This window comes from Schistocerca americana, chromosome 6, assembly GCF_021461395.2.
Source record: "Schistocerca americana isolate TAMUIC-IGC-003095 chromosome 6, iqSchAmer2.1, whole genome shotgun sequence".
NCBI classification, from domain to species: domain Eukaryota; kingdom Metazoa; phylum Arthropoda; class Insecta; order Orthoptera; family Acrididae; genus Schistocerca; species Schistocerca americana.
In genome coordinates, this window is record NC_060124.1 from 30,538,803 (window position 1) to 30,562,997 (window position 24,195).

Genomic DNA, 24,195 nt, shown 5'->3' on the forward strand with positions numbered 1-24,195 from the left:
AAGGGATATTGGCAGAATTTTGGGAATACGTGGTTCATCTATGAAGGGGACCGCTTATAAAACACTAATACGACCTATTCTTGAGTACTGCTCGAGCGTTTAGGATCCCTATCAGGTCGGATTGAGGGAGGACATAGAAGCAATTCAGAGGCGAGCTGCTAGATTTGTTATTGGTAGGTTTGATCATAACGCGAGTGTTACGGAAATGCTCCAGGAACTTGGATGGGAGTCTCTAGAGGAAAAGAGGCGCTCTTTTCGTGGATCGCTGTTGAGGAAATTTAGAGAACCAGCATTTGAGGCTGACTGCAGAACAATTTTACTGTCGCCAACTTATATTTCGCGGAAAGACCGCAAAGATAAGATAAGAGAGATTAGGGCTCGTACAGAGGGATATAGGCAGTCATTTTTCCCTCGTTCTGTTTGGGAGTGGAACAGGGAGAAAAGATGCTAATTGTGGTACGAGGTACCCTCCGCCACTCACCGTATGATGGATTGCGCAGTATGTATGTAGATGTAGATGTAGAAATGGAACGGGCATGTAAGGACTGAAGTAGGGACGATGAATAGTCAACTGTGGTATACTGAGTGAATTTTAGTAAAGTGTAATTGATCCGTAAAGGGGACTCCATATGAGACTCTAGTGCGACCCATTCTTGAGCACTGCTCGAGTGTTTGGGATCCGCATAAGTCGGATTAAAGGAAGACATCGAGCATTTCACAGGCGGCGTGTTTGGTTTGTTACCGGTAGATTCCATCAACACGCAAATATTGCGGAGTTAATCGGAATCCCTGGAGAGAAATTGACGTTCTTATCGAGGCACACGACACACTATTGAGAAAATTTACAGAGTAGTATTCCATGAACTGTGGATGAAGCCCGACCAACAGGCATTAAATGCCTTGATTAAAAATGGTAGAGCATTGAGAATGGCTAGTTACTAGCTGAAATCTAGATCTGCCAATAAAGTTTAAAAAGGACGACTGATAGCTGAAATCTATTATTTACAAGTCAAATCTGTAGAACCCGCATTTGAATCTGACTGCCAAACGCCTTTACTGCCGCCAACGTAAATTTCTCGTAAGGACCACAAAGATAAGATAAATTTTTTCCTGGCTCTGTTTCTGAACGGAACGGAAAAGAAAATAACTAGTTGTGGTACGGTATGACTTCGACCACGTCCCGTTCGGTGGCTTGAGGAGTAGAACAGGTACGATATTGCAATCCCCTCTCACGTAAAGAGAGGGTAACAATGTTACCAGCGAATCTGATCTTCACTGTAGTCTGAGAAATCTTTTTAATGTGTTGCATGTTTAGTAGGCGGGGTTCTCATGTTAGCTTATGAACAACGGTTAGCTAAACTATTCTGTCTATCGCTTGAGCCTTGTCCCGCAGTTACCCAGGGTCAGCCATCGTTAATCGGATTCGCCATGTGAATGGTTAAGGGGTGGCCGGATACCCTTCCTGTCACCCTCCGTACCCCCCGGGACGGAATTAGTGCACCCCAACTGTCTACGCCGAGTGTAATCAATGGAATATTGCGAAAGTGTTTACATGTTCAAAAAAGTGTTCATATGTGTGCTAAATCTTATGGGACTTAACTGCTAAGGTCATCAGTCCCTAAGCTTAGAACTACTGAACATAAATTACCCTATGGACAAACACACACACCCATGCCCGAGGGAGGACTCGAACCTCCGCCGGGCCCAGCGGCACAGTCCATGACTGCAGCGCCTCAGACCGCTCGGCTAATCGCGCGCGGCTGTTTAGATGGCTGTCAGCCCGGTATTCACTTAGCGGGATGTGGAAAAGGACAACGGTTAGCTAAAGACGAGCTTATTAGCTTCTGTGACTAAATGAGAGCTATTCTTTTGAGGAGGACCGAAGTTGCATCGCTTCGGCCACAATGACGTGGAAACGGCGCGTGTTGGTAACGGTCTGCGGCTTTGGTGTCCCACAGGTGCCAGTGGAGATCGACGTGCAACACGCCGAGGACTTCCCCGAGGGTCCTGGGTCTGAAATATAAACGACTGTCTATCTATATCTCATTGCCTGAGGGACCCCCACCGGACTACTGTAGTCTGTTCCGCTAGTCGCAGTGGAACCTGCGATGAGCCACGCGGGATTAGCCGAGCGGTCACAGGGCGCTGCAGCCACGGACTGTGCGGCTGGTCCCGGCGGAGTTTCGAGTCCTCCCTCGGGCATGGGTGTGTGTGTGTGTGTGTGTGTTTGTCCTTAGAATAATTTAGGTTAAGTAGTGTGTAAGCTCAGGGACTGACGACCTTAGCAGTTAAGTCCCAAAAGATTTCACACACATCTGAACATTTTGTTTGGACCTGCGACGGTGACGAGTGCGGCTGTTGCAGGCTCGGCGGGTCTGCGGATGGCGGAGGCGCACATCCCGGCTCACGCGGTCCGCCACGAGTCGGCGCGGCTGCAGTGCCGCTTCGACCTGGAGGGCGAGTCGCTGTACTCCGTCAAGTGGTACAAGGACGGCCGCGAGTTCTACCGCTACGTGCCCCGCGACTCGCCGCCGGCGCTCCTCTTCCCCGTGCCCGGCATCTCCGTCGACGTGAGTACCTGCCACCAGCGCACTCACTGCACGACCGTGTGCTCGATCATACACTCCTGGAAATTGAAATAAGAACACCGTGAATTCATTGTCCCAGGAAGGGGAACCTTTATTGACACATTCCTGGGGTCAGATACATCACATGATCACACTGACAGAACCACAGGCACATAGACACAGGCAACAGAGCATGCACAATGTCGGCACTAGTACAGTGTATATCCACCTTTCGCAGCAATGCAGGCTGCTATTCTCCCATGGAGACGATCGTAGAGATGCTGGATGTAGTCCTGTGGAACGGCTTGCCATGCCATTTCCACCTGGCGCCTCAGTTGGACCAGCGTTCGTGCTGGACGTGCAGACCGCGTGAGACGACGCTTCATCCAGTCCCAAACATGCTCAATGGGGGACAGATCCGGAGATCTTGCTGGCCAGGGTAGTTGACTTACACCTTCTAGAGCACGTTGGGTGGCACGGGATACATGCGGACGTGCATTGTCCTGTTGGAACAGCAAGTTCCCTTGCCGGTCTAGGAATGGTAGAACGATGGGTTCGATGACGGTTTGGATGTACCGTGCACTATTCAGTGTCCCCTCGACGATCACCAGTGGTGTACGGCCAGTATAGGAGATCGCTCCCCACACCATGATGCCGGGTGTTGGCCCTGTGTGCCTCGGTCGTATGCAGTCCTCATTGTGGCGCTCACCTGCACGGCGCCAAACACGCATACGACCATCATTGGCACCAAGGCAGAAGCGACTCTCATCGCTGAAGACGACACGTCTCCATTCGCCCCTCCATTCACGCCTGTCGCGACACCACTGGAGGCGGGCTGCACGATGTTGGGGCGTGAGCGGAAGACGCCCTAACGGTGTGCGGGACCGTAGCCCAGCTTCATGGAGACGGTTGCGAATGGGCCTCGCCGATACCCCAGGAGCAACAGTGTCCCTAATTTGCTGGGAAGTGGCGGTGCGGTCCCCTACGGCACTGCGTAGGATCCTACGGTCTTGGCGTGCATCCGTGCGTCGCTTCGGTCCGGTCCCAGGTCGACGGGCACGTGCACCTTTCGCCGACCACTGGCGACAACATCGATGTACTGTGGATACCTCACGCCCCACGTGTTGAGCAATTCGGCGGTACGTCCACCCGGCCTCCCGCATGCCCACTATACGCCCTCGCTCAAAGTCCGTCAACTGCACATACGGTTCACGTCCACGCTGTCGCGGCATGCTACCGGTGTTAAAGACTGCGATGGAGCTCCGTATGCCACGGCAAACTGGCTGACACTGACGGCGGCGGTGCAGAAATGCTGCGCAGCTAGCGCCATTCGACGGCCAACACCGCGGTTCCTGGTGTGTCCGCTGTGCCGTGCGTGTGATCATTGCTTGTACAGCCCTCTCGCAGTGTCCGGAGCAAGTATGGTGGGTCTGACACACCGGTGTCAATGTGTTCTTATTTCCATTTCCAGGAGTGTATGTTACACTAGAACTGACATGTGATTACATTTTCACGCAATTTGGGTGCACAGATCCTGAGAAATCAGTACCCGGAACAACCACATCTGGCCGTAATAACGGCCTTGATACGCCTGGGCATTGAGTCAAACAGAGCTTGGATGGCGTGTACACGTACAGCTGCCCATGCAGCTTCAACATGATACCGCAGTTCATCAAGAGTAGTGACTGGCGTATTGTAACGAGCCAGTTGCTCGGCCACCATTGACCAGACGTTTACAATTGGTGAGAGATCTGGAGAGTGTGCTGGCCAGGGCAGCAGTCGAACGTTTTCTGTTTCCAGAAAGGCCCGTACAGGACCTGTAACATGCGGTCGTGCCTTATCCTCCTGAAATGTAGGGTTTCACAGGGATCGAATGTAGGGTAGAGCCACCGGTCGTAACACACCTGAAATGTAAAGTCCACTGTTCAAAGTGCCGTCAATGCGAACAGGAGGTGACCGAGACGTGTAACCAATGGCACCCCATGCCATCACGGCGGGTGATACGCCAGTATAGGGATGACGAATACAAGTTTTCAATGTGCGTTCACCGCGATGTCGCCAAACACAGATGCGACCATCGTGATGCTGTAAACAGAACCTGGATTCATCTGAAAAAATGACGTTTTGCCATTCGTGCACCCAGGTTCGTCGTTGAGTACACCACCGCAGGTGCTACTGTCTGTGACGCAGCGTCAAGAGTAACCGCAGCCTCGGTCTCCTAGCTCATGGTCCATGCTGCTGGAAACATCGTCGAACTGTTCGTGCAGATGATTGTTGTGGTGTCACCGCCAGACACCACACTTGCTAGGTGGTAGCTTTTAAATCGGCCGCGGTCCATTAGTATACGACGGACCCGCGTGTCGCAACTGTCAGTAATTGCAGACCGAGCGCCACCACACGGCAGGTCTAGAGAGACGTCCTGGCACTCGCCCCAGTTGTACGGACGACTTAGCTAGCGATGAAACACTGACGAAGCCTCGTTTATTTGCAGAGAAGATAGTTAGAATAGCCTTCAGCTAAGTCAATGGCTACGACCTAGCAAGGCGCCATAGCAATTGATAGTTATCGTATGAAGCATGTCTCATCCATAACGATGTATACAAATGATGGATTAAAGTTAAGTATTCCAGCACCTACGTACCTTTCTTTATAGCATTCATTCCGTATCCTGTTTCAGACCTCACGCCAGCCTGCTTGAGTAAGCGCGTGCCTTTCGGTTACCCGTCACTGTGGATTGGCTTCTTGCCAGTCCACAACAATTGTTGTCTTGCAAACGTTCCCATCTGTTGACTCAGTGATCGAGACGTGGCTGCCCGATCTGCTACAGCCATGCGGATAAGATGCCTGTCATCTCGACTGCTGGTGATACGAGGCCGTTGGGATCCAGCACGGCGTTCCGTATTACCCTCCTGAACCCACCGATTCCATATGCTGCTGACAGTCATTGGATCTCGACCAACGCGAGCAGCAATGTCTCAATACGATAAACCGCAATCGCGATAGCCTAGAATCCAACCTTTATCAAAGTCGGAAACTTGATGGTACGCATTTCTCCTCCTTACACGAGGCATCACAACGAAGTTTCACCAGGCAACGCCGGTCAACTGCTGTTTGCGTATGAGAAATTGGTTGGAAACTTTCCTCATGTCAGCACGTTGTAGGTGTCGCCACCGGCGCCAACCTTGTGTGAATGCTCTGAAAAGCTAATCATTTGCATATCACAGCATCGTCTTGCTGTCGGATAAATTTCGCGTCTGGAGCACGTCATCTTCGCGGTGTAGCAATTTTAATGGCCAGTAGTGTATATTTAACTTCCACACTAATGCAGGTGCGGATCCAGGGTTCGATTCTCGGGGATCATAGTTACAGCCCCCACTCCTAAAATATTCCGTAATCCCGTCTTCAACATATCCCATAATGAGAATGAAATACACATACACACATCAAAAAAGGTTTTACATTGTAAAGACTCCTTGCAGAGGAAGATTTAAATCATGCACGCTGATATTGTAAGATTTGAACAGCGTTCAGCACCATCTGTTAGCAGTGTTTCGAACTATGTGGAAACTTCTCTGTAAAACTATTATAGTTTTCACAATAAATATACCTTTTCTTGCATTCATCTCTCGATCTCAGTTTTCGAGATATTTTATTCTGATATCAGGGATTCGCTCGTTGGACACCCTGCAGCTGGTACGTTCTAGAATCCCTTGTGATATTCGGGGCTCTTAGTTTTTATGCTACTGTATTCTCCGAAAGTGAGCTCTGAAATGTGGAAATTGATATACGTAAAAATAAAAATCTCCGTCAAACATTTCTGGTAGGGGCCATGACCCTCATTCTCCACCCGACACCTGCCTTGGATCCGCGCCTGCGCTAACGACCAGTCCATACCGAAAGATACCAAATAGTTACTTCCTCACTAACTGCAGCGCACTGGCCACACCAGGGAGAACTTGAGGAGATGTAATGTTCCGTAACTATGGAATTTTGTTGAGGCACCAAGCTGGGAAGGCTATTACCATAATTAATTGTATTATTTACGGCGTAATAATGCTTGCATTCGGCAGTTGCGGTTACAATAGACAAATTGCATTAGGTGCGCCACCTGCAGAAATGTAAATGGAGTACCTTATAATCATTTTGTGACCATAAAATGTTCCGTTTTGACGGAATCGGACAAGGATTCGAACTTCTCGTGGAAGGCTAAGTCCCAGTTTTGACATCTCTCACAATTCGCGTTCGATTTTTAAGGAGATAATCATAAGTGAAAAAGGGCTAATTTGGCCCAAAGTATTCGAACAATTGTAAAACAGTTAATGACGTCACAAGTTCAAATATTGTCCTTCACAATCCAGCTTCTTTTTAAAGGGGAGTTCCAAGAATTTTAAATTCTTAGTTGAAGCAGTGCTGAATGACAAACATAATAGTTACAGAATTGACATATAAGGTGCTGGATAAATATACAATGCTGAATAACTTGTGAATTTAACGATATCAAACAGGTAAAAACTTACAATTGTATTTAAAGCGATATCATTTTAGCAGAGGGTCACAAAACAGTTTCAGAACGACCGTCTTCAAAAAAAGTTCACTTCGAAGAAAATGAATTAATTAGGAAAAGGACAGCTGAGTATCAAGTGTCTGAGTCAAGGACAGTAAGTGCTTAATATCACAGGATTGCACCGGCAGTAACAATCAAGTGGCTAGACAAAACTCAGTACGTGAGGAACTGAGGAAAATGCGACTAAAGGTTACGGAAGGAAAGGCAAATTAAACTTAGGGAACTGACGAAGCAGCATGAAAGAGTTAGTTGTAAATGTCATGTGACTAGGGCCTCCCGTCGGGTAGACCGTTCGCCGGCTGCAAGTCTTTCGATTTGACGCCACTTCGGCGACTTGCGCGTCGATGGGGATGAAATGATGATTAGGACAACACAACATCCAGTCCCTGAGCGGAGAAAATCTCCGTCCCAGCCGGGAATCGAACCCGAAATGAAAGAGATATGTGATGGCGTTAGATGTCGCGCTCCCGACAAACGACAAACGTGGCAATACACGTCCCCCAGGCCCCGCGACCAAACCGAGAAGCGCTGCCAGGCAGGAAACAGCGCAGCGAAGGAATTGCCTAGGTTCACAGTCGTGTTCACGCACTCGGCTAGTGGACATCGCGCGGTGACGGGCGGTAACGCGGGCCAGTGTTTACGTCGCGAGCAGTGTTGAGGTGGAGAGCCGAGCAGCGAGTGCGAGCGCTGTTAACGTTTGTTTCTGTATAACTGTTGTAAGTACGATGTCGACAATTAACAGAGAGAACAGCGTTCAATGTGTTTTCGATCGCGCTGCCTTGCGACCGACGGCGTTTGAAATTCACGAGTGAATTTTTGAGGATTTGAAATTGCCTGAAGATATAGTCGACACGTTCCAGTTGGACTTTGTGTAGTACTCGTTATTTGTGCAATTTATTTCGAGTGACACTTACGAGAAATTCGTTGAGGAGCATGCTGGCGTGAGACCATTTCGTCATAATGATGGCAGTATTAGTAATGTCCAAATCGTGCCTTCGGGATACGGAGTGAGAACCGTCAGGGTATTTAATGTGCCACCTTAATGCCCTAATGATCTGATTGCACGTTCTCTATCACTGTAAGGCGCTGTTTTGTCAGTTACCAATGAAAAATGGTCGAGTGCATATCGCTACCAAGTTAACAGCGGCGTGCGAAGTGTACGTGTAAACTTAAAAAAGAATATACCTTCGTATGTTGTCATTGGCGGCTGTCGTGCACAGGTAGCTTACATTGGACAACCCCCTACCTGTTCGATCTGCCATTCAACAGAACATCTAGAAGAGCGTAGCGTTCCAAAGGATTGGAAAAGGGCACAGGTCATCCCCGTTTTCAAGAAGGGACGTCGAGCAGATGTGCAGAACTATAGACCTATATCTCTAACGTCGATCAGTTGTAGAATTTTGGAACACGTATTGTGTTCGAGTATAATGACTTTTCTGGAGACAAGAAATCTACTCTGTAGGAATCAGCATGGGTTTCGAAAAAGACGGTCATGTGAAACCCAGCTCGCGCTATTCGTCCACGAGACTCAGAGGGCCATAGGCACGGGTTCACAGGTAGATGCCGTGTTTCTTGACTTCCGCAAGGCGTTCGATACAGTTCCCCACAGTCGTTTAATGAACAAAGTAAGAGCATATGGACTATCAGACCAATTGTGTGATTGGATTGAGGAGTTCCTAGATAACAGGACGCAGCATGTCATTCTCAATGGAGAGAAGTCTTCCGAAGTAAGAGTGATTTCAGGTGTGCCGCAGGGGAGTGTCATAGGACCGTTGCTAGTCACAATATACATAAATGACCTTGTGGATGACATCGGAAGTTCACTGAGGCTTTTTGCGGATGATGCTGTGGTGTATCGAGAGGTTGTAACAATGGAAAATTGTACTGAAATGCAGGAGGATCTCCAGCGAATTGACGCATGGTGCAGGGAATGGCAATTGAATCTCAATGTAGACAAGTGTAATGTGCTGCGAATACACAGAAAGATAGATCCTTTATCATTTAGCTACAATATAGCAGGTCAGCAACTGGAAACAGTTAATTCCATAAATTATCTGGGAGTACGCATTAGGAGTGATTTAAAATGGAATGATCATATAATGTTGATCGTCGGTAATGCAGATGCCAGACTGAGATTCATTGGAAGAATCCTAAGGAAATGCAATCCGAAAACAAAGGAAGTAGGTTACAGTACGCTTGTTCGCCCACTGCTTGAATACTGCTCAGCAGTGTGGGATCCGTACCAGATAGGGTTGACAGAAGATATAGAGAAGATCCAACGGAGAGCAGCGCGCTTCGTTACAGGATCATTTAGTAATCGCGAAAGCGTTACGGAGATGATAGATAAACTCCAGTGTAAGACTCTGCAGGAGAGACGCTCAGTAGCTCGGTACGGACTTTTGTCAAAGTTTCGAGAACATACCTTCACCGAAGAGTCAAGCAGTATATTGCTCCCTCCTACGTATATCTCGCGAAGAGACCATGAGGATAAAATCAGAGAGATTAGAGCCCACACAGAGGCATACCGACAGTCCTTATTTCCACGAACAATACGAGACTGGAATAGAAGGGAGAACCGATAGAGGTAATCAAGGTACCCTCCGCCACACACCGTCAGGTGGCTTGCGGAGTATGGATGTAGATGTAGATGCGGATGAACTGCACACGTCGACGTCCATTTCAGCTTCTCTGGGAACGTCGTGCAGACGATAGTGAAAGACTTGTTCCGCTATTGAGTGAGGTAGTCGCGGGGACTGTACCACAACCCCGGCAGCCGGAACATGCTTACGAGGCAGAGATGCCACTTCAGGTGGAATGCAGTGCCAAAACCATTCGCGGTAGGACGGACGTCGACTCGGCCCCGTCATCCTCGCCGGGACAGCTACTGCTGGATACCAACGATGCGCCAGCCACTTCTGAAACTAAGCCGTGTGAGACGCAGGACCGGGTGCAGATCAGTTTGCCTGAACCACCCCTATCGGCAGAGACTGCAGCAGAAACGAAGAAAGGCCACCGAAGGAGAAGCAAAGGGAATAGCAGCAAAGAGGAAGAAGAAAAATGGTTCAAATGGCTCTGAGCACTATGGGACTTAACTTCTGAGGTCATTAGTCCCCTAGAACGTTAAAAAAAATTCTTTATTGACATAACAATGATAAAATAATAATTATACATACGTGGCCCACCTCCTAACACGATTAGTGGGCCATTTATTGTTACATAAGATTAAGTTTTTTGCAGCTTAGATTGCAATTTTTTGTTAGTGAGCTACTATTTAAATTCCTAAGGTAGTGTTAGATTCCTACAACAACAATGGGCAGTTTAGTTTTTGCCTACTTCTAACCTAGAAATGATTACTAACTGCAGCGTCACAGGTGTGCCAGTAAATATATAAACCTACTTGGAGTGGTCAGGCTCCTCGAGCTAACCCCGGGGAGCCTGCCCCTGGCACCGGGCCGGCCAAAGTTAGTAATCGCTGCAGTTTCCTATGTTAGTGTTCTAAACTACGTCCTACTACTACTAGCTTAACCTACGTCATAGTTGGTGCTTGTCGTGATCGGTGTGATAGATCCCATCCCCCTAATCCTATGCGTGGCGGTTTCCAGCTGATGGAAGTCGGGCATTCCACGCACAGGCGGTATGGGACTGGGATCAGGTCGTAATCGGTTGGTTAAAGAGTTCTGTGTCTATTCTTCTTGATCCCTCAGGTATTCTATTAAGATCTTTCGCGATACCTCTTCTGCCAGAGCATTCAGGGTATGGAAGGTGTCTTCTTGTCTTAGGAGATTGTATGTCTCATTGTTTGGTAGTCTGTCTCTGAGTGTTGTCGCCACGTCGTTGAAGAGAGGGCACTCGAAAACCACATGATCAGGACTTCCCTCAGCCGCGCCACAGTCACACTCGGGGGTTGCCCTTTTCCCAAACCGACATAAATATGTCGGATAGGGTCCATGACCAGTGAGAAAGTGGATGAGTCCTCGTGAAGGTTCAAAATATTTCATGGTCCCGCGTTCTTTAACATCAGGTAAAAACTGGAATGTTCTTCCCCCCGTTTCATCTTCCTCCCAAATCTTCTGCCATAATTCCTCCCCTCTGTTTCTTATTTCCCTCTTATCCTCTACTCTCACACCCATGATATCTGTTATTTTTTCCCCATTCCCTTTCTTTGCCCAATACCATGCCGCTTGTTCACGTATTTTGATCTCTAACGGGCAGAGCCCCATTATGACTAACAGAGCTCCCCCTGGTGATGTCCTGTAGGCCCCCACTGATCTTAAAATCATATTTCTTTGGACTCTTCTCACTATCATGGCGGGCACGACCCGCGTGAGCCTGTGCGCCCAGACTTCCGAGCCGTAACCCACTACTGAGGTCAAGATGCTGTTGTGATAGAGCTTGATGAGATGAGGGGGGAGATGAAATCGTTTGTGTCCAATGGAAATGAGATTATTTAGTAACTGGAGGGCTCTCTGAGTTACGGCTTCTATGTGTTTTCCAAAGTTCCATCTCTCGTCAATTATAACTCCCAGGTATCGCGCCTCTCCCCTAGAACTTAGAACTAGTTAAACCTAACTAACCTAAGGACATCACAGACATCCATGCCCGAAGCAGGATTCAAACCTGCGACCGTAGCGGTCTCGCGGTTCCAGACTGCAGCGCCTAGAACCGCACGGCCACTTCGGCCGGCTCAAAGAGGAAAAGTCGGATGATTTGAAACCCGTACACATGTCAGAATGTGACAGCGAGACTGAACCTCAATCTTCTTGCACAGTGCGCTGCGAGAACACCGCGAGGCAAGAACGCATTCGTGAACAGACCAAACACTCGAAGGCACTACTGAGCGCTGAAAGGGAAGAGAGCACCGTAACGGCTAAGAGGAAGAGCGAGCAGAGCAGCGAGCAGCTGCAGCAGCGCTCCCGCAGGAACTCGATGACGTCAGTCGCAGCCCCGCGTGGTGGCCAGGCGGACGCGACCACGCTGACAGACTCAGCCGGCGGTGGCGGGCAGGGCGGCGCGCGAACCGCGAAGCACCCCGACAGCAATGAGCCGTGGTGGCAGCAGGACGAGGAGATGCAGCAGTAGCTCCTCTCGTGCATGACCATCGTGCTGCAACCTTTCCACTCCCTGACCCATTACTGACTTTGACGTTTCGCCTAATACTCCAGACGTTACCAACGAGCTCGGTTCAAAGCCGTCGAGAAGGACGATCCCAACACTCAGAGCTCATTGTCCTCTGAGCCATCATGTGCGACAGCCAAATCTACAACATTACCACACATAACGTCAATAGGATTCAAAGTGCGGTGAAACTCCGTTCGCTAACTGATTTCTTGTACGGTACAAGCGTTGACATTGCCCTCCCACAGGAGGTAGTCACAGTCTTAGAAGTGCCCGGTTACGTTCTTAGCCGGCCGAAGTGGCCGTGCGGTTAAAGGCGCTGCAGGCTGGAACCGCAAGACCGCTACGGTCGCAGGTTCGAATCCTGCCTCGGGCATGGATGTTTGTGATGTCCTTAGGTTAGTTAGGTTTAACTAGTTCTAAGTTCTAGGGGACTAATGACCTCAGCAGTTGAGTCCCATAGTGCTCAGAGCCATTTTTGTTACGTTCTTATTGATAACATCAATACCCAGGATGCTGTAGGCACTGCCATACTTCTGCGCGACTGTATACCCTTTACAGACGTGCAGAGGCTGCCTCGTGGTGGTGGCATTTCTCTTCAAGTGAATGGTATGCAGATTGTTAACGTGTCCGCCCCCTCAGGTAGCAAAAAATGGTTCAAATGGCTCTGACCACTATGGGACTTAACTTCTGAGGTCATCAGTCCCCTAGAACTTAGAACTACTTCAACCTAACTAACCTAAGGACATCACACACATCCATGCCCGAGGCAAGTTTCGAACCTCGACCGTAGCGGTCGCGCGGTTCCACACTGTAGCGCCTAGAACCGCTCGGCCACCTCGGCCGGCCCTCAGGTAGCACTCATAAGAGAGATCGTTCAAATTTTTATAAAAACGAGGTTTCCATTCTTCTTAGCGCGAACAGATGTATCGAACTTGAACATTTAATTCATGGCATACGTCTTCACGATACATGGGAAAAACTGCACGGTGAACAGGTAGCGTACACCTTCGTAACCAGTCATTCTGCCAGTCGGCTGGATAGGATCTATGTGTCCGATGCCCTCCAGCGACACACTGTGAACTGTGACACAGTTCCTGTCAACTTCTCCGACCATTGTGCATATCAGTGTTACCTTAACCTCCAACGCCAGCAAATTTACCGTGGGAAAGGCAATTGAAAATTGAATATCAGCCTTCTACAGGATGCCCACGTTGAAGAGGAGGTGAACATAACATGGCAACAGCTCCAGCGGCACCGACGTCGTTACGCTAGCGTTCTCCAGTGGTGGATTCTGTGTGCAAAGCCTAAATTACGCCTCACCCTCATGAGCTACTCCCGACAAAAAAGCTTCTGGCAGAAACAGACTACTGAATATTATTATCGCTGTTTGAGAGATCTGTACAGTCGCACTACCAATACTTCTCGCGATGTCGATGTAAAAATCAAACGATATAAAGCGAAAATCACGGCGATACAACGCCAACGAATGCAACGCATCATCGTGCGAGCCCACCCTAAAGACGCTGCCGCCGAAGAACGGGCCTCTCTCTATCACATCCTGAGAACGACGAAACGGTGTAAAGCCATGTTGATTGAAGCCGTCGTTAATGACGCTGAGAATGCCATCACGAAGTAACGTGACATCATCTCGCACGTCTACGACTATTACAGTCAACTTTATAAGAAGCAGTCCGTTGATGAACACTCGTTCGACGATTTTCTTAGGACCTTGAGCTGTCGCTAGTCACAACAGGATAATGAAAATCTGGAATCTGTTTTCACAGAGGACGATCTCCAACTGGCGGTCCACAGTGCAGAGAAAGGGAAATCACCAGAACCCGACAGCGCTGAGTTTTACCAGCGATACTGGAACCTCCTCGGTCCGACACTCCTCGAGATTGCGAATGAACTCTGGCACCTGGAAGTAATACCAAAGGCTTTTACGGAAGTTATCACCATGCCCTTACCGAAAAAAGGTAACAGCAGGAAGGTCGAAAACGTGTGACCCATCACACTCCTGAATGCCGATTCAAAATCACCACCAGATCGGTTAAGCTACGGATGCAAACCGTTATGCACAAGGTTTTAGGCAGTTACCAGTACAGTGCAGTGCAAGGCCGAAGTGCAATCTCAGCTGCCCGTGATTTGACGGACATCATCTGTTCATATGCTGAAACTCAAGAACAGGGCGCTCTGATCGTTCTAGATTTTGAGAATGCTTAATACCGTGTACGTCATGACTTCCTCTTTGAAAGCATGAAGAAACTAGGATTTGGACCTTATCTCATAGAATTAATCCGCAAACTTACTACAAACGCGTCTTCACGGATTCTCATTAATGGCCATTTTACAAAAGAAGTTTCCATCGGGCAGTCCATCCGCCAAGGATGTCCTCTGTCAATGATTTTGTAAGCCATTGCAGTAGAGCCGCTATTGAACAACTTAGCGCATAGCGGGATCGGGCATAGCGTCGCATCTGTCACTATCCCATGCAATGCCTATGCTGACGATATATGCGTAACTGTGTCATCATCCAAACAACTTCTGTCAGCATATACGCACAGAGAGAGAGAGAGATAATTTGATTTTTGTTTGGCACAATGGATGACATTGTCCCAGACAACAGTTGCAATAATTCTAATCCTACAATGCGACCAAGGTTTTCGGATGTCTTTCCATGGTCACCATCGAAAGCCGTAACTAGAAAGCCCTTCCCAAACGTCCCCAATTATAATTCTCTGTGGATCACTGATGATGGCCGAAGCAGAGAGGATATAAAATGTAGACTGGCAATGGCATGGAAAGCATTTCTGAAGAAGAGAAATTTGTTAACATCGAGTATAGATTTAAGTGTCAGGAAGTCGTTTCTGAAAGTATTTGTATGGAGTGTAGCCATGTATGGAAGTGAAACATGGACGATAAGTAGTTTGGACAAGAAGAGAATAGAAGCTTTCGAAATGTGGTGCTACAGAAAAATGCTGAAGATTAGATGGGTAGATCACATAACTAATGAGGAGGTATTGAACAGAATTGTGGAGAAAAGGAGTTTGTGGCACAAGTTGACTAGAACAAGGGATCGCTTGGTAGGACATGTTCTGAGGCATCAAGGGATCACCAATTTAGTATTGGAGGGCAGCGTGGAGGGTAAAAATCGTAGAGGGAGACCATGAGATGAATACACTAAACAGATTCAGAAGGATGTAGGCTGCAGTAGGTACTGGGATATGAAAAGCTTGCACAGGATAGAGTAGCATGGAGAGCTGCATCAAACCAGTCTCAGGACTGAAGACCAGAACAACAACAACAATGGATCACTATTTGCATTCGGGACATTTAACTGATCAGAACAACAGAACAACGCTATACAACAGTACGTTTATTCTCACGAGATGGAAATGAAAGATGTAAACAAATCACTACGGTTTAAAACAGCAAAACAATAATAAGCCCATTGTATTCAAGATCGTCTAATTGCTACAAATTTTGACATTACCAGAGCTACAGACAGTGGCAGACCCCATTTGGCAGTTAAGCTGCACAGCGGTGAGTTATTGCTAATGTAGCAAGAACGAGTAGGGTAGGTGCAAATTTTTTGAATGTCAAGGAATTTATAGTTTTACTACAAAAATGAATGTTTGAGCAGGAATAAAACCATTGTCTTTTAGGCATTCGTCTTACGAAGCTCGAACGCTAACCACTTGACCACCATGAAATTTAATGTCACGCACCTACCCACAGATACATCAGTTGCATAATAGACTCGTAAACCTTGCGATTTTCACGGAATTGCCAGAGCAGTAAACCTTATTAACCGCACGGTATGATGTTTTAATGGCCTACTGAAGGTGAACAGCGTTTGAAGTAAATCAGTCTCGCAACCTCGTGGCCTCCCCTTGTGAGTGAGATGAAGTGACTGGTAACTGACAAGGAGAAGAATTCTTGGTGCACCACATCATAGCAAACTGGTTAAGTCTCCCCCCCCCCCCTAAATTACAACAAGGAGATATCCTACACTATACAACATGACCCTCTTTACTAACAAAGTATTACACGAGAACGATCCAAGTAACACAAATGTGGCTTTATTTATAAACCTCTTAACACTAGTGGAAATAAACCTCTCATGAATCGACACATACTGAGACGCAGAACTAATGTGAGTGGGACAACTGGAAGATGTTTGGAGCGGGACAGTCACTGGAGTGCCGCGCGTATACACTGAAGAGCCAAAGAAGATGGTACACCTCCCTAATATTGTGTAGGGCCCACGCGAGCACACAGAAGTGCCGCAACACGACGTGGCATGGACTCGACTAACGTCTGGGGTAGTGCTTGAGAGAACTGTCACCACGAATCCTGCAGGGCTGTCCATAAATCCGTAAGAGTATGAAGGGGTGGAGATGTCTTCTGAAGAGCACGCGGCAAGGCATCCCAGATATGCTCAATAATGTTAATGTCTGGAGGTTTCGGTGACCAGCGGAAGTGTTTAAGCTGCGAAGAGTGTTCCTGGAGCCACTCTGTAGCAATTGTGAACGTATGGGGTGTCGCATTGTCCTGCTGGAATACCACAAGTCCGTCGGAATGCATAATGGGCACGAATGGCTGCAGGTGATCAGGCAGGACGCTTACGTACGTGTCAACTGTCAGACTCGTATGTGGACGTATCAGGAGTCCCATACCACTGGAACTGCGCGCGCTCCGCACCATTACAGAGCCTCCACCAGCTTGAGCAGTCCCCTATTGACATGTAGGGACGATGAATTCATGAGATTGTTTCCATACCGGTACATGTCCATCCACTCGATACTATTTCTAACGAGACTCGTCCGACCAGGCAACATGTTATCCGTCATCACTAATCCAATGTCGATGTTTGAGCCTTCGGCTCCGAAAGTTCATATTTATAATGTTTCGTTCAATAGTTTGCAAGCTGACATTTGCTGATGGCCCAGCATCGAAATCTGCAGCTTGCAGAAGGGTTGCACTTCTGTCACGTTGAACGATTCTCTTCAGTCGTCGTTGGTCCCGATCTTGCAGCATCTTTCTCCGGCCGCAGCGATGTCGGAACTTTGATGTTTTACCGGACTTCTGATATTCACGTACACTTGTGGTATGGTCGTACGGGAAAATCCCCATTTCATCACTACCTCGGAGTTGCTGTGTCCCATCACTCGTACACCGACCATAACACCACGTTCAAGCCCACTTAAATCTTGACAACCCGTCATTGTAGCAGCAGTAACCGATGTAACAACTGCGTCAGACACTTGTTGTCTTACAGGGTGTTTCAAAAATGACCGGTATATTTGAAACGGCAATAAAAACTAAACGAGCAGCCATAGAAATACACCGTTTGTTGCAATATGCTTGGGACAACAGTACATTTTCAGGCGGACAAACTTTCGAAATTACAGTAGTTACAATTTTCAACAACAGATGGCGTTGCAAGTGATGTGAAAGATATAGAAGACAACGCAGTCTGTGGGTGCGCCATTCTGTACGTCGTCCTTCTGCTGTAAGCGTGTGCTGTTCACAACGTGCAAGTGTGCTGTAGACAACATGGTTTATTCCTTAGAACAGAGGATTTTTCTGGTGTTGGAATTCCACCGCCTACAACACAGTGTTGTTGCAACAAGACGAAGTTTTCAACGGAGGTTTAATGTAACCAAAGGACCGAAAAGCGATACAATAAAGGATCTGTTTGAAAAATTTCAACGGACTGGGAATGTGACGGATGAACGTGCTGGAAAGATAGGGCGACCGCGTACGGCAACCACAGAGGGCAACGCGCAGCTAGTGCAGCAGGTGACCCAACAGCGGCCTCGGGTTTCCGTTCGCCGTGTTGCAGCTGCGGTCCAAATGACGCCAACGTCCACGTATCGTCTCATGCGCCAGAGTTTACACCTCTATCCATACAAAATTCAAACGCGGCAACCCCTCAGCGCCGCTACCATTGCTGCAAGAGAGACATTCGCTAACGATATAGTGCACAGGATTGATGACGGCGATATGCATGTGGGCAGCATTTGGTTTACTGACGAAGCTTACTTTTACCTGGACGGCTTCGTCAATAAACAGAACTGGCGCATATGGGGAACCGAAAAGCCCCATGTTGCAGTCCCATCGTCCCTGCATCCTCAAAAAGTACTGGTCTGGGCCGCCATTTCTTCCAAAGGAATCATTGGCCCATTTTTCAGATCCGAAACGATTACTGCATCACGCTATCTGGACATTCTTCGTGAATTTGTGGCGGTACAAACTGCCTTAGACGACACTGCGAACACCTCATGGTTTATGCAAGATGGTGCCCGGCCACATCGCACGGCCGACGTCTTTAATTTCCTGAATGAATATTTCGATGATCGTGTGATTGCTTTGGGCTATCCGAAACATACAGGAGGCGGCGTGGATTGGCCTCCCTATTCGCCAGACATGAACCCCTGTGACTTCTTTCTGTGGGGACACTTGAAAGACCAGGTGTACCGCCAGAATCCAGAAACAATTGAACAGCTGAAGCAGTACATGTCATCTGCATGTGAAGCCATTCCGCCAGACACGTTGTCAAAGGTTTCGGGTAATTTCATTCAGAGACTACGCCATATTATTGCTACGCATGGTGGATATGTGGAAAATATCGTACTATAGAGTTTCCCAGACCGCAGCGCCATCTGTTGTTGAAAATTGTAACTACTGTAATTTCGAAAGTTTGTCTGCCTGAAAATGTACTGTTGTCCCAAGCATATTGCAACAAACGGTGTATTTCTATCGCTGCTCGTTTAGTTTTTATTGCCGTTTCAAATATACCGGTCATTTTTGAAACACCCTGTATATAGGCGTTGCCAGCCCCAGAGCCGTATTCTGCCTGCTTATATACCTCTGTATTCGAATACTGATGGTTATACGAGTTTCTTTGCGCTTCAGTGTATATGCGATAGTTGCCGGCAGACGGCGAAGCGGTGACCGCTCCCCGCTCCCCACGCACGCCACCCACAAGCGGTGGCCAGTGGTCGCCCCGCGCTGATATACTTGGCGGCCGCGGCGACATCACACTCGGCGTACCCACATTCACACGCACTACGAGTGTGATACATTAAGACAGTGAGCAGTTAATTTCTCATATTAAATGCGACAAGGCTTTGGCTGTAGATCGAGGTGTCACTTCCTGCGTCGTCATTATAACAGTCTAGTAGAAAGATGAAGTTTATCAAAAGCTGAGTTTCAGTCTACGCAATAGGAGATGTTCGAATAATGAGCTTCACCTATATTACCAAAATTTAGTTCTGGCCATTTGCCACTGCGCCAAAGAAGATACGAGCATTAGGTAAAATAGCCGTCCAGTGAGTTTCAAACTGACAGATATGAAAGTCAAAAGATAACGCGATGAGAGAGGTACCACGAAGCCAACAAGACGCTGGTGGCTGGAGAACTCTCTCATTGTGATAGTGTTGACTGAGGCTTGCTTCACAACGTATAGTGTGCAAGTATGCAAGTGAAGTGAATTTATTTGAATAATATGATGCCATGCCAAGGAATAAGTGGACTGTCGACAACTTGTCAGACATTTTGTTTCAATATTGCCAATTCACAACTATGGCAGCAACAGCAAGAACAAGTTTTGTCAACTGTAGCTTAAGCCAATCTCAGGCGCATCGGCCATGTCCCAGTGTTCCAATGTGGGCCGTCAGGTATCAAATGCGGTGAGCAGAAGACACCTATTTCACTGTGGCGAAGATGAACAAATGGTCATAACTCATAAGGTACAAACTTCAGAGCCCATATTTACCGGACTTGTACCGGCCACTGTGGCCGAGCGCTTCTAGGCGCTTGAGTCCGGAACCGCGCTGCTGCTACGGTCGCAGGCTCGAATTCTGTCTCGGGTATGGATGTGTGTGATGTCCTTAGGTTAGTTAGATTTAAGTAGTTGTAAGTCTAGGGGACTGATGACCTCAGATGTTAACTCCCATAGGGCTTGAAGCCATTTGAATTTTTGAACCGGACTTCTTATTTCTTGTTTTGGTCCACACTACCACCTTGAAACACGCGGAAAACAAAGAGATTTGTTTCACAGTATCGAAGATGAAGAAGAGCTCATAGCTCTCGAGGAGGTGGAGGAGGGCGACATAAGTGGTAAACGTCACGTCGACATCGAGATCATTAGAGACGGAGCACAATCCTGGGTCAGGAAAGGATGGAGGAGGAAAGTGACCGTGCCCTTTCAGATGATCCAACCGGTAATTTACCTTAAGCGATGCAGGAGAATCACGGAAGACCTAAATTAGGATGGCCGGTCGGGAGTAGGAACCGTCGTCATCCCAAATGCGAGTCCTGTGTGCTATTCACTGCGCTACCTCACTCCGTTCATAGCTCTTAAGGTATGCAGTATAGAGCCCAAGCCTTTTTGGCTTCGAATGATCTTTCCTGTCATGACCATGAGTATAGATTGGTCCTCCTGGGACACATTTCATATTTACTCGACTAGCTTCCTCTTGGAACCATTGAAAAGGTATGTGCAAGAGAGAAAACTGGCCATACAAGACGACTGGGTATGTTTTCACTCAAAAACCAACGTTTCCTGAACGTCTGCGTAACTGCGTGGGAAGTGGAGCCAGTTAATCAGACTTATTACACACCTGACAGACTCCTTCGCAGTTTGCCATTGAAATCGGAGCCTTTGGACTTGCTGCTAAGTGGTAAAGAAACTACATGCACTTCATTATCCGGACCCGAGCATATTTTATAAAATGTCACCAGAGTCTTCTGCTGATTTCGGGTTTTCTGCGGATTAGCTACATTAACGCAGCCACCCTACCGTCATGTGGCTGCATCCCAGCCCGTCGAATCTGCGACTGGGCTAGGCAAACCTTATGCTGTCTGTTCCAGTATCGATGTATTTCCCGCCGCTGTGATGCGTTTGACTCGACCTCTCCGACCTCCAGCCGCGGATACAGGTCGCTTAATGGAGAAACAACGTCTGCACGCGCTCGGACGAGGCGCGCCTGTTTTCCGTGACAGTGCACCAATTATTGAGCGGCTGTGGCCGCTTTTACTCGCAGTCCGTCTCTCCTTTACCTCTCTCTGTCTGTAACACTTTCTAGGTGAAAAGGCGATTTTTGTGTCTGCACATCGCGGTTAGCATTATTATTATTATTATTATTATTATTATTTTGCATGTTGCTTCTTAACATGTAAGAAGATACATCGCTCAATTTCAGGTCTGTTTTTCACTTTATTCGCAGGTACTTAGAGGTATCTAGATGACAAGCTCATTCTACTTGATAGAACAGATGATGAAGAAATACAAATTTTTAATAAATTCAGTAGCCTACATGAAAAATATCCAATTCACCCTTGAGCATGAAGAGAATTACATCATAGGTTTTCTAGACATGAAAATATCTATACAGGAAACCTTCTCGTACGGACACCATCATAACAAATTCCTCCACACATCCAAGTACCCCGAAAAAGCTACACATAAAACTGAAAATTTGTGGTGCAGTCATCGGTCGCTAAACTTACACACAACTTAATCTAACTTTAACTTACGCTAAGGATGTCACAAAAACCCATGCTCGAGGGAAGACTCGAACCTCTGACGAGAGGAGGCTACGTACAGATCAACGCTATACAGAGCCCACAAATTTCCAGTTAGACGTACAGAACTCCAACAAGAAACAGAAAGCATCAATTGTACGGCAATAAACAATAAACAATGAATATGATCCTTTACTCATTAATACAATGTCACAGATACAAAAAAACTGAACAAACAACATCAAACTAAACTCACAACTGACAGCATCCAGGCAGTTAGAGAGGTAAACATGTCATATCTTGGTACAATGTCACATAAATTAGCAGGGTTATTCAAAAACGTAGAGATAAAAATAAGCCTCAACAACAAAAACAACCTAAACAGGAAGCTTATATGTAATATAAGACAAGATACAGATATTAATGCGTATGGCATTTACAGAATTTAATGCGACCAAGACAACATATATATACCCATAATATATATTCCCAAACAGGCAAAAATTTCCGAATTTGATTTAAATGACATGTAGATTGTTACATACTGGATAAATGTGACAGATCAGCGATAGCAACATACATTAAAGGCACAGGCTATCCTTTCAGAATCGAAGCCAATCCTGAAATTTTGCACGAAATCGGAAAAAGCAAAAGGATTGATATCATGGAAGAAATGGAAGTTTTCATTCATAATGCAAAATGTCGAGGTAATACTTTTAATGAGATAATAGAATTCAATTACTCAAAATTCTTCAGTACTGTTATGCCATTTATAGTATAAGAGAAACAAGATGTGCCAATATGAACACTACCCGACTGTCAGTATTACGAATACTAATGTACAATTCGATAGTCGACACACATTCACACGCTGAAAGGTCGCCATATTGCATTAAGTGTGCAATGTTTGCAAGTACAAAAAAACTGTCCAGTGAATTGCGTCAAAAGACAGTACGAAATAAATAATGGAATAGTGTTCTGTTTCACGTCAACTCCTCCAATGTACCAATGAGTGAAACGAAGTTTTGGGACGCCAAAACCATGTCAACAACTGTCAGGTGAAAAAAAGGTACCACACGATTTTCACACTATAACAACTGAAGCAAAACTATCTGCATCCAACACATAAACAACGAAACGAAGTCTCACACCAGCAGAAAATATCACTGGACATCAATTTCTGGTCAATCACTCCCTCCTTCCTTCTAATATCGAAATAGCCACACTAGCAGCGAACAGTAAACAATAAGTTCTACGTTAATTCAGTTTAAGACATTTTATTATTAAATAACAATTGCCTGCACTATAAACATCTTACGATGAGGAGAACATGTTCGACATGCGTTGAAATATGTTAAATTGAACAAAAATAAATAAAAGCAACGTAGCAAAAAATGCAAATAAAGTAATTATTCCACATAATCACGCTTCCGAACCGAAGCACGTATGGCTACAAGTAACTTACATTCCCATCGTCAGTTCTGTATGGCGCACAAGAACAGCTTCACACCATATGTAGCATGCTTCAAGTCCACAGTTACAAAATTCTGACCTACTGTGCACCCCGGTTTCACACAGGAAATGTAGGTCTATACTGCACAACGCTGTGCTGTATCATAACTTATCTGATGGCAACACAAAAGACTATTCGACTGACATTCACAGCTAAAAAACTTCATGTTGAACAAAAACACCGATGCAGCTGCAAGGTTAGCTTATTTAAAAAACACGACCGGTTTCGTGTCGTTAGTTACATCATCAGGTAAACTACGGAATAGAAAGAAGGCGTGAAATAATAACAATAAGTGACAATCTTGGATAAAAACAATGTCACATTTCCAAAAGTGGTTGAGTAACCTAAAATATGACAATGACCAAAATTTACAGCTACACCTAGATACTGGAGTACAACTGATATTAAACTTTTCCCCGATTCCAAGAATTTCACTCAATTCTAAAAATCATGGCGCAGCCACGAGAGACTAATGTGGAGGGGAGGCCAATGGACGAAACCTAAAAGGAATATAAATAAACCATTAAAATACGGTGTGTGTGTGTGGGGGGGGGGGAGGGGGGGGGGGGGGAAGAAAGCAGGAACACCGTAGAGAACCATACCATGTACCAGCAGTGGATCAGGCGAGTCGAGTAAAGGAAAGCGCTGCGGCCTCCCGCAAACCTACGCGGAGACTTATCGCAACTGGATAAGAAAGGCAGTGCTTGAGAAAAATCGACTTAGCGAATTCTATGAAACTTATATTGAAATAGTATGATCGTTCTTCAAATTTTAAGTATCTAATTTTTTCAGTAGATTGCATTATAATCTACCCAACAGTAATATGGACACGAAGTTTTCTACTCATCGACTGTGACGTACTTATTAATTAATTCTTTGTGTTGTGTCGCTTTTCTTAA

General features: G+C 46.7%; 1 protein-coding gene across 1 annotated transcript in view; it reads left to right on the plus strand.

Moving 5' to 3' along the window:
* The first annotated feature begins 1,904 nt into the window (after nt 1–1,904).
* Nucleotides 1,905–24,195, plus strand: part of LOC124619705 — a 247,412-nt gene continuing 225,121 nt past the window's right edge. The window contains exons 1-2 of the mRNA XM_047146262.1: nt 1,905–2,004; nt 2,365–2,570. Coding sequence (XP_047002218.1) covers nt 1,905–2,004; nt 2,365–2,570 — 306 coding nt within the window. The remainder of the gene's footprint in view (nt 2,005–2,364; nt 2,571–24,195) is intronic.